The following is a 10,888-nucleotide window of genomic DNA, read 5'->3' as shown; positions in this document are numbered from 1 at the left end:
CCAAAATGCTGTTTGTTTCAGGCACAACTGGGAAAATAGCACGATCCCAACAGAAATTTCCAACCCCAAACACCCCTTCCCTAGAGCAAATAGGACTCACAGGAGATTTCAATTGATTAATTTAAAAAAAGAGCTTGTAACTCAGCTGCTTGTAACTTCCCTCTCATAAAGAGCTGCAGGAGCCACCATGGCAGGGGAGTGTTGTGGGCTGAGGCTGTGAGGACTCTCCTGCAATGCTTGCACCAAGCAGCTCTAAGGGGCAGCTCATGCAAAAGGTGTTTTATGGTAAGTTTTGCTGCTTAATTTGCAGTTTACTGCAATGATTGTCACGTACCTGCTGAGGGTGCAGTGGGCTGAAGCCCCAGATGCAGACACTGCCCCTGTTCCCTTCCCTGCATCCTGGTGAGTTTTTACTGCTTGCTGAGATTTGGGGGGTGCTGGTTTGTTTATTTTGGGGTGGGATGGTTTTTTTCATATTTCCTGTGTTTGGTATTGATGGTTTGGCCTTGGGCTGTGTTTGTGTGGGGTGTGAGGGCAGAGGGCAGTGTGAGCCCCGGGGGTGGCAGTGGGTCCTGGGGCTGCCACTGCTGCTGGGTTCCTGTCTGTGCAAAGGCTGAGCTGGGGGGGCTCAGTGACCTGTGCTGGGGCTTTGTTCTGCCAGCTGGGGGCACGGGGTGGAGATGGCAGCGGGGTTCAGGGTGGGACAGGTGGGTGCTGGCCGTGTGCCCTGGGTGCTGGGGGAAGGACTCACGCTGGATGCTGAAGCAGAACTTCTTCTGCTGGTAGGAGATGTAGCTGGAGACGGCCCCGATGAGCGCCATGGCCAGGCCGCTGGCGATGCCGGCGATTGTCCCCGTCTCGGCCACTGCGGGGCACACAGAGAGCTCAGGGAGGGGCACCCACCCGCAGCTCCCTCCCGGCCCGCCTTCCCCCGGGACACACCCACCTCCGCTGTAGTCGTTGTTGTCCGTGTTGCCACTGGCACCTGCAGAGACACAATCCATCAGTGCCCTGCACCTCCCTGCCCTCTGCTCCCCACTCTGCTCAGAGCGAGGGGACACACAGGACAGGGGTGAGCAGATGCCTCCATGGGCTGCACATTTCTGCTGCCCCACACTCCACTGGGCTGCTTGGTTTGGCTTCTGAGGGCTTTGAAGCTGCTCCTGTCCCTCTGTGAGTGCATGGGGGGAGTTTGGGGGGATCCTCTGCATGAGACACCTCTGCCTGTGTCTGATAATTGCCCTCACCCCCACCTTTTACACCTCCACTGCTCAGTGTCAAGGGAACACCTGCAGGGCTGTCAGTGTTACACAGCACATGGGTACCATCACAGGGAGGTGACTGGCTGAGCTCCATCACATCAGGGAACCCTCAATGGGATTGAAGTCTATTTTGGTATCACCTTCCCTGGAGAAACTGGGCTGGGAGGAGAAGCTGCTCCCCCTGGAAGCCGCAGTCCTTGCCGAGTCACTTACATCTGAATTTATGGAAGCAGGTCAGCATTGTATTAATGCCTCTGATGCGTCTTGTCCTTGGCACGGGGATTTATTAAATGTTGATTAGGCTCATGGTGTTCAGCTCTTTATGTGACTGCTTTTAATATTTAATGCTGTGGATCCTTGTGAACGGCTTATCCCGCTGTTGCTGGATTTCCCTCTTGTTCCAGACATTGGTGGTCATGTGGTGAAAAGCAAACAAGGGCGTGTAGCCATGCATGGCACCAGGATGCCCTCAGGGTGATGGGGAGACACAGGTCCTGTCTGCCCTGGTGGCAGCTGGAGCTGCAGAGCCTCCATGGAATCAAACACAAGCAACTCCAATGGCTGGCACCAGGAGTGACCACAGAAGCCAAGAACTTTTCCCTTGGCTCCATGGCCGAGACCCCTTTTGCCCCCACCATGGAGGTGAGCACAGCTCTGCACAGGGCCCTTTCCAGGAGCTGGGGTAACCCTGAGCCAGGACTGCTAAAGAAAACAACCATACCTAGGTCAGCACTTACCCTTCTTCTTGTCTGGGCTGTAGCCACCATCCACGATGCTGGCCAGGTCATCATCTGAAAATCCTTTAAAAGGAACAAACAGTGGTTGGCACCTGAGGGAGCCACAGCTGTGCCACAGTTGGGATCATGGGCTGCTCCATTCCCCCTTGGGAACTGGGACCGGTCAAAAAGTAGTACTGCTTCTCTCACAGTTACCAGATGTTAACCCTGAATTACTTCAGGGTCATAGAAGAGGTAATAACTGACTAGTTTAAATGCTACTTTAACTGAAATGAGTGATTTTTAGGAATGAGGATGACTGACAATCACAAATGACTGCTAATTTAAGAGTTCATTAAATGTTTTGGTGGTCAGCCTTGGCTGAGAGTGGAGGAGGCAGGAAGAAGTGGTTTGTGTGTGCTGTGGCCCTGCTGCTGTGGATCAGTGAGCCCCTGGCTGCACCAGCTGGGCCAGGAGTCCCGCAAGCAGGAGCTGACCCTTATCCTTCCCAGAGGAACAGAACAGTCTGGGGAAAATCTGAGCACCAGCATGTTTTGGTACACATGAAAAAGTTATCTTGTAGTGGGCAAGTCTAATTAATGCAAGATAAGTACAGAGAAGCAGGGTCTGTGACTCTGCAGCTGAATGAGTGGTGCTGTTGAAGGTCTCAGCTGCAGTCCCAGAGGGAGCCCTGGGGTGCAGCAAGGTGAGTGATGGGAGCAGAGACCCAACACTGAGACAGCAAAAGGCCCCTCCTCTGATGCTGTGCATTGGGAAGGATTTCCCTTGCCTTAACTGGAAGAGACTGCCTTATTCATCAGCTTGCCACAAAAACCAGATTTATGGGCTCAGTAATGAGTGTGAAAAGAATGAAAGCCCTGACTATGCCAGAGCCTGGAGAGGTCCCAGGCAGTCCAGGGAGCACTGGTGCTGGGGGAATGTGTGTGCTGGTTTGTGGCCAGTGCCACGTTCCAGCAGTTCAACACCTCCACCTTTCCTGCAGGAGCCTGAAAACTCAGCAAGCCCAGAATACCAAAGTGCAGACAAGTCACCTAGTTAATACAATGTAATAAAATACCTGCCTGTTAATTAGGCGTGTGAGCAGGGTGTACAGCCATCCCAACATCAATAAAGCAGCCGTGTAAAGTCTGCTTCCCAGCTCAAGTGCTCAGGGGAACAATCCTCACAGACAAATGATTCATTCACTGGAGCACTTCAGAGATGGAAAAAGAACCCTCCCAGCCCACAGGGTGTGTCAGGCCAGGACCTGAGCCTGCTCTAGATTTACACCTTGGCAGTGAGTGTGAACCCCAGCAGCCCACGCCCTTGGTTACAGAGCTGCTGGGTTTGGGGATGGGGGCAACTCAACATAACCACTGCAACTTAATGGATCAGAAGAGACCCTGGGGGAAAAAACCTGCACACAGACATGGAGCAAGTTGGTAGGAAGAGCCCCTCTCTGCCAGGGACCACTGAGGAAGAGGCTCCTTCCCTCCCCAGGATCAAGCTGCCTGTGGAAATGTCCCCACTCTGAGCAAGCAGGACAGGACATTGGAGCAGGCAGCACCTGTTTCTCCTTATCCCATCTCTTGGGGGGAATGGTTTCAGGCTGGGAAGGATCTCCTGCAGGCCCCAGGGAACAGCAGGGCTGGTAGCAAGCAGGACAGAGAGGAGAGGTCAGCCTACCTTCACCTGGCCTTACATCTGGCCTCCCAGGATCTTTCCTATCGTTCTTATCATCAAGGGCATCAGCCAAGTCAAAATCCATAGGATCCTTTTCTAGAAAACAAGACCAGGGTTAGCAATGTGGTGATAGGCTGAGGAACTCTGTGATTAATTAATTAATCAGGGAAAAACACTGTTGAAAGAGATGAAACTCCAGACACAAGCATTTCCCAATTCTGCTATGGGGCCTCATGGCAGATCTTCCAAACCCATCCTGTTCCATGCCCCCACACTGCTGTGCTGGGGAATACCTTGTCCTTCCTGCAGGAACAGGGTCCCCATGGCTGCAGGGCCAGGCAATCAGATAAATGAGGCCAGTAGGACAATTCAGAGCCAAACTGATGCCCCGAGGGCCCAGCCAGTGAAGGGAGGGAGGTGGCTGTACCATGCTCATGCGCTGGCTGGAATGGCTGTGGTTTGATTCCTTGGAGTTATTTTCCTCTGTGAATGCTCAGCTAGTCCCCCGAGCTGCCTGGCTGACAGAGGATATTGTCTCTGACAAATAGCAGCTAAAAGCCTAGTACAGAGCCAACTGTGCCCTCCCACCCGTGCTCTCCTCAGTTTATTCTGATTCAAACCAAAACCCAGCCTGGGCAGGCAGCAAAATGCTCAGCTGACAAGGTGCCCTGAACCTGTGGGTGTTTGCCAGTGGAGCCCAACAGGGCTGTGCCATGACAGGGAGCACAACCAGCCCACAGCCTTCCAGCAAGCATGGGAATGAAGCATGGTCCAGAAACCACTGAGATGCCCTGGGAAATGCAGGGTAATGCTCAGATGTCCTGCCCTCTCTGTGGTTTTTGATATTTCTTTTTGTCTTCAGGTGTCTCAGGTGAGCAAACAGACCAGAGGTTGTAAGTACCAGGATGAGGGCACTGCCACCATCCTGGCAGATACTAAATCCTCCCCTGTGCCAGCAGCAGAGCTGGAGTGAAGCAGCAGGGGCTGTGGAGATGATGCTCACCTGGGTTACGCTTAGGAGGGGCTCTTGTAGTTTTTGGCTGCTTGGTCGTGGTGGTGCGAATGACATCCCAAAGGCTGTTGTCTGAAGGGAGGAATAGAAAAGACCAAAATGCTGTTACCCTCTGAAAGGTGGGTTCAGATGAGTGCTGGGAGACTGGGGCTGCCTGGGCCAGCTCAGAGCTCTGATCTTTACACAATCCCATCCCTGGGGATGGAGGCTGGAGCCTGCAGGGAGGAGCTCTGCATTACCTGGCTTCCCTGGCCTGGGGAAGGGCTTGGGAGTGGGCTTGGCTGGCTTGGTGGTTGTCTCCGCAGGCGTGTCAAAGAAATCAGCCAGATCCAAGTCTGCAGGAGAGAAGGGATTGTTACAGTCCTGTTTGTGCGGGCAGCACAAGGCTGCTGGCAAACACCCTGCTCTGTGGGTGTTGTGCAATGGCCCTGCACCATTGCCAAGGCCTCCCACGCCAGGCTGGAGCTGGAAAGGGCATCCAGTCACTCTCTGCTTAATCATGACCTATCACAAAGGCTTCAGAAAAGCCTGGCCACCATTTCAGCGCCCCCATCCAAGCTGTGGCTGCTGCCCAGCCCCAGCAATCCCGAAGTAATTCACTTTTGGGGGAGTCCTGCTGGTACCTGCAGCATCTCCTGAGGGCTGGGAAATGAGAATGGGCAGTGGAACCGAGCCAGTGGCTGGGACACTGCTCCCTGTGCAGCTGCCTGTGAGTGACCTTGAGCTGAGCAGGGCATGCACAGAGAGGGGCCAGGGCACAGGCATCTGCTGCAGGAGCCTCCCAGTGCTATCATTAATCCAAAAACACTCCCTGGGGAAGAAGCAACTGGCTGAGACAAACCTCAGCCTCCACATGTGTCCATTTCCCAGGGGGAGTCCACTGGATGGAACAATCTCTCATTCAGGCTGCAATCCAAGCACTGAAGCCCTGTGTGTGCCTCTGGCACTTGGCTTTTCTTGTCCCTATCAAAGACCATGGTGGCCAAGGAGCCAGATAGTTGAATTTGCTTAAATTTGTGCCAAGATCCTCATGCAGGGGTGAGTGGATTTACTTCTTAGTACTCCTCTGATGCAGTTTATTGCAGGCTCCTCCAGTGGGACTGACCAACCCTTCAGCTCCTGTGACTGTGCTATACTTAACAGGGACTCTTTGGCCAAAACTGAGCCAGAGGAGCTGCTGACAACAAACTCATGTGAATTGAAGGGAGCTTCTTCAACCGTGGCACTGCTGGGAGCTGGCCAGACAGCACATTTGATGTGCACCAACAGTGAGAGACCCATTCTCCTCTGGATGGGTAAGTGTCACCAAGATGGTACTTTCCATACAGTCTGGGGATATCTTGGAATAAAAAAAGGAAGGAAAATATCCTCTGGGCTTCCTCCTGGAAGCAAAGCTAGCAGGTGCCATGCAGACAGGAACAAAAGCTCTTGTGTAGCTGAGCAGTGATTTGTGTCTTCTCCATTAGGATACTGCAAAGTGTGCAAAATTCTGCCTTGGTTGTAAATGCTCCACTGCCACTCGCCCTCAGCATGGACAGAAATATCAATATTGCATTTCTCTGGCCACACAGGAACAGTGCAGGTGCACACACAGCTCCAGCTTCCCCATGGGCAAGTGAAGGGGTCCCAAAGCAGCTGCTGAGGCAGCAGCACTCAGCCACACAGGGGCAGCCCATGGGGGCTCACAGTTCAGTCCCTGGGGAAGTGCACCCCACACTGAGCTGAGATGGTGGGAGCATGCAAGGAGGTCTCACCTGTCCCACCTGCTGGCTTCCTGGGACCCTTGGGAGTGGCTGTGACAAAAGAGATGGGGAGGAAAAGTGTTAGTCACAGGCATCACCAAAAATGTGATTGGATTGAGAAGGAATGGCAAAGATTTCAGCACAGCTTTCTGACATCTGCATTTGTACACTCAGGGCACAGGGCCATGAACACCCTGCACACAATGTGTGGCCACAGGGACCAGGACAGCCCATGGGTGAAATGGAGCCCAGTGCTCCACAGGGCACTCCCTGCTGCCTTGAGCTGAGCCAGCAGCCCAGCCCAGCTGGAGGGGAGCAGGGAGCTGCAGTAATCTGCTCCAAGGCTCTGGGATGAGCAGCAGGCAGGAGGGGCAGGCACTGCACAGAGCAGTGTGGAAACCAGCAGGGAGGTGCCAGTGCCTTGGTGTCCCTGGCTGGTCAGGCAGTCCAATGACAGACAATTTCCTGTGCTGTGTTGCACACAGGAGGTTCCCTGTCAGCTGGAGGGCTTTCACTGACACCCTGATACTCAGATCCCAGCCCCCCCAGTGCTCCTGGGCTAAAACAAGCTACAGCCACTGAGGGGGGAGGGAGGGAGCAATATGGAAACCACTGCCTATTAATAGTGGCTGGCATTACCAAGTATATGAATAAATTATGAGCAAGAGCTGTGGCTGCTCCATTCCCATTAATTTCCATTAGACTGGAGTGGTGTTGCTGGGCTTCATTTCCAGCGTGCTGGTATGGTTTGATGTGACCCAACTCCAGACCCTCAGTTTGCTTTTTCCTGGGGCTGACACAAATGCAGAGTGGGATAGAGCGTGTGGGGAGGCCATGGGGACAGCGCTGCCCCTTCCCTCCCTCACTGCAGGGACTCCAGCCTGGAGAACTCTCCCTCCACTTGAGGTGGCCATCAGTCATTTCTCACCAGCTCCCTTCACACGCTGCATTAAAGGACTTCAGCAAAATCCTAGATGAGCTGCATCAGCCCTGTGACCAAGTCTGATACCCCATGGCCCATCCTATGCAGGAGAGCTGCAGAGAGCACCCTCTATTCCACATAAACTCCAAAGTAACACAGCACAAGTGTCTGTCTGCTGTTAACTACAGCACAAGAGGCTGCAAACAGTGTTACAGCTTTCCCTTCCACACAGGTGGGTATGTTCTGCCTGATCCCAGAGCCTGGCATCGCTCATGGAGCAATTCCCTGTGCTGCCCTGCCAGGAGCTGGGTCTGGGGACAGCCACCAGGAACTGTGTGGGGAGTGCTGGGCAGGGAGGGGCCCTGGGTGCTGCCATTTGCAGCTCTGCCACAGCATCCCCACGGCTGGGGAGCAAATGGAGCCAGAGATGTGTGTGGGTGCACAGTGGCCTTGGGCTCAGCCCTTGGCACTGGGGTCAGGCAGGTGACATTTCCCAGGGAGGGACATGAGCCTCCTCCCATCCCTCAGCTGCTGTGCTGGCAGTTAGGTTTTGTCCTTGGGGTGTAAAACACCAAAATCCTGAATGCTGCTTGCCAGCAGTGGGGCACCCCTGAGGAAGTGAGTTTGCTTTGACTGGTGGGCTACACTGGAACCCCAGTGAGGCAGAGCAGTGCCCCTGGGCACTGTGAGCCTTCCTGGGCACCACACTGCAGTGGCAGCAGCACAGGGGCCAGCACTGCCCCTGCCTGGCCGGGCACAGTGAGCTGGGGAGGGATTGCATGATGGCTCCAGGGCTGCTGCTAGGCACTACTGAGGCAGGCAAGGGAGCCAGAAGGGCAAGCTCAGTGTCACTGCTGCCTCAGAGCTCTGTGTGCTGTGCCTCTTGGCTCCTCACAGGAGCCAGCAAGCAAAGGGCAGCAGGCAGCTTCTCCAGGACTGTCCCCAGCTCCACGTGTGTGCAACCCAGACCCTGAGTCTCCCAGGCAGTGAGGATGAGGCAGGGGTATCCTCAACCACCCTCCCATCAGCACCAGATCCCAAAGAACAAATTGCATCTATTCACATCTATTTGTTTTCTCCTCTTTAAAGCAATGCATAAATGTGACTTACGTCTCCTGGTGACGGGGTCAAACAGGGCATCCTCTAGGCTGAAGTCATCTGTGTCATCCCCGTGACCTGGAGACAAAGAATCAGCACTGGCTGTACTCACTCCACACAGAGTAAACCACCTTTAAATAAGGCATGGCTAGACTTGTTTGCTCAAATTGCTTTGTTTTTTTGCTGTTTTTTTCCAAGCCTGACCCGACACTGGTGATGAGGAAGACATCAGCCCTCTCCAAATGCTGTGACTGTTAAATGCAGAGCAGCCATCTCTGGATTTTCCATTTGTCTGCCCTAATGGATGTGGTACAAAGACACATGTTATGCTTATATTTGTCAAGGAGAACCTACCAATACATCTCTTGAGCTGCCACTCATGTCTGGCTGTGCTCACGATTATATGATTGCTAAACTCCATGAAAACATTGGGACAGTGCAGACAAATTCGGTGGCAAACAAAAAAGCCCTATGCCCCTCTCCTTCTTAAGTGCCTTCCAACATCAAAGGCTTTGCATAAAAAAGCTGTTGCTGGCTGCCAAGCACGACTTAGCATTTCAGAGGCAGCCTGCATCATTCTGCCTTGGAAATGTGAACTAGGATGAAACCCCCATCCCAGGGATATTCGTGACAGGCACAGGCAGATTTTTTTGTTAGAGATGCCTCACCACAACTCCAGTCCCATATCCCAGGGATAACTCAGGGCTACATCATGTTCTCCTGCAACAGGGCCAGCTAATCCTTCCTTTCTCCGTCTCTTTTTTGCATGGCATTAATTACTGTTGACTTACCCTAGTTCTGAATGTATTTGTCTTGATAAATTCATGCTTTTACATCTCGGAGCATGCTGAGTAATTAATATCCTTTGGGTTTGCTAAGTACTGCAGCACTGCAAGAGAACATTAAAATGGCTTTCCTCTTATTCCTACTGCTAAATGGATTTAGCTATTGCCACCTGAGCTCCAGCGTGCTTCATGAATAAATTTAAAGCTTTACTGACAAGGACAATAACAATGGGAAGGCACCAGTCCATCACAAAGCAGGTATCAGCGTTTCAGTGAAAAACTTCACTGAGAGTGGTCACTAAGTACTGCAACAGCTGCAGCTCGGGTTCCACTCACTCACACATCACCTCTCATCTCATCTGCTGCCTGTGAAACACTCAGCAGCCCTGAGGGGATGGATGTGATCTGTGAGCAAGGCCAGGGGCTGGGAAGTGGCTGTGGGCTTCTCCCCTTGGCAAAGGCTGGAGTTAGGTGCTGCTGGAGAGGGTGTGTACAGAGCCAGTGTCCCAGCCCACGCTATGTTTCTCATCGAGCTGAGTGATGCCAACGCCTCCCTGTGAGCCTGGAGGAACGGCCAGCAGCAGGCGAGGCAGGAACATCCCTGGGAAATCCACAGGGAGAGGCACATGGAAGAGCCTCCTGCTCAGCACAGCAGGGCAGTGTCTGCCACCCTCAGCCTCCCTCCATGCCTCTCTCCTCTCTTCCCAAAATCTTCCCCTCTTGGGCCTTATTGCTGGTGAAATATTGGCACCGTGAGACAGGCATTGCTGTCCTGCTCTGACAGCCTGGGGGAAGCTGCAGAGTTAACAAGCGGTCTGTCGGTGTGAAGGAGCGCAGTCAAAAATGTGCAAGACCATCCACAGTGCTGGGAAACATCTGCCCAGCTCCAGGGCTTGCACTGGGGGCTGTCAAACCACCAACATCCCTGCAGAGACTCAACACACTCATCATTGTGCTGGCCAACTGCCCCAGCCTTGTCAGTCTGACAATTTTGTGCAGTCTTCCTTTCCCAGAATGGCTCTTTCCCCAGTCATAACTGGATTTCCAGGAACTAACAGGACTCCACCATTTGTTTCTTTCTATATAAAATCATGCTTAAAAATAGGCAGAAGGGGAAACCCACGTTGCCTCTCTGGTGGGATGAGAAGCGTTACCAGCCCGAAGCAGGAAAATGTTCTGTCACCATGTGAGCTGGCAGGAGGGACGTGGTGGCAGCACCAACTCACAGCAGAATGCCAGGAGCCTCCCTTCCCTCTCCCTCTGTTCCCCATGATTAAGTCAGTATCAAGGCACTGACTTGCTGCGTGCTGAGCCCTGTGTCAGTGTATCCTGCCCGTGCTTTGCCTTAGTGCAGGAGCCCAAACACCGAGTGCAGGAGGGGACAGCTGTGGGGTGTGTGCAGCTCACACGCTCTCATCAAGGGCTCTGGGGGTTGTGGGGCTGCACAGAGATGTCCCCCAGTGGGGACAGGGGCCCAGCAGGGAACACAGTGTCCCAAAAAATGGGGTCCCTCCGCCTGGCTTTGGGGGCTCACTGGACCTGCCAGCTGAGAAGCACTTACAGCCCCCTGGGTTTGGTGACAGCTCCATTGGCTACTCTCCCCAGGATGAGAGGAGGGTGCCCCTTCCAAAACCCCTCTCCAAACAGCCAGCTGGCCCCAAGGGGGGA

General features: G+C 53.5%; 1 protein-coding gene across 1 annotated transcript in view; it reads right to left on the bottom strand.

Annotated features, from left to right (window-relative positions):
- The window catches only part of CD99L2 (CD99 molecule like 2), an 11,979-nt gene extending 3,182 nt beyond the window's left edge, over positions 1-8,797 (bottom strand). The window contains exons 1-9 of the mRNA XM_014306595.2: positions 8,790-8,797; positions 8,448-8,566; positions 6,428-6,466; positions 4,913-5,008; positions 4,665-4,745; positions 3,665-3,757; positions 2,000-2,062; positions 947-985; positions 752-865 (exon numbers count right to left, since the gene is read on the bottom strand). Of these exons, the coding sequence (XP_014162070.2) occupies positions 752-865; positions 947-985; positions 2,000-2,062; positions 3,665-3,757; positions 4,665-4,745; positions 4,913-5,008; positions 6,428-6,466; positions 8,448-8,566; positions 8,790-8,797 (652 nt within the window). The remainder of the gene's footprint in view (positions 1-751; positions 866-946; positions 986-1,999; positions 2,063-3,664; positions 3,758-4,664; positions 4,746-4,912; positions 5,009-6,427; positions 6,467-8,447; positions 8,567-8,789) is intronic.
- Positions 8,798-10,888: the final 2,091 nt, after the last annotated feature.

This window comes from Geospiza fortis, unplaced genomic scaffold, assembly GCF_000277835.1.
Source record: "Geospiza fortis unplaced genomic scaffold, GeoFor_1.0 scaffold157, whole genome shotgun sequence".
In the NCBI taxonomy this organism is placed as follows: domain Eukaryota; kingdom Metazoa; phylum Chordata; class Aves; order Passeriformes; family Thraupidae; genus Geospiza; species Geospiza fortis.
This window is presented reverse-complemented; position numbering and strand designations above follow the sequence as displayed.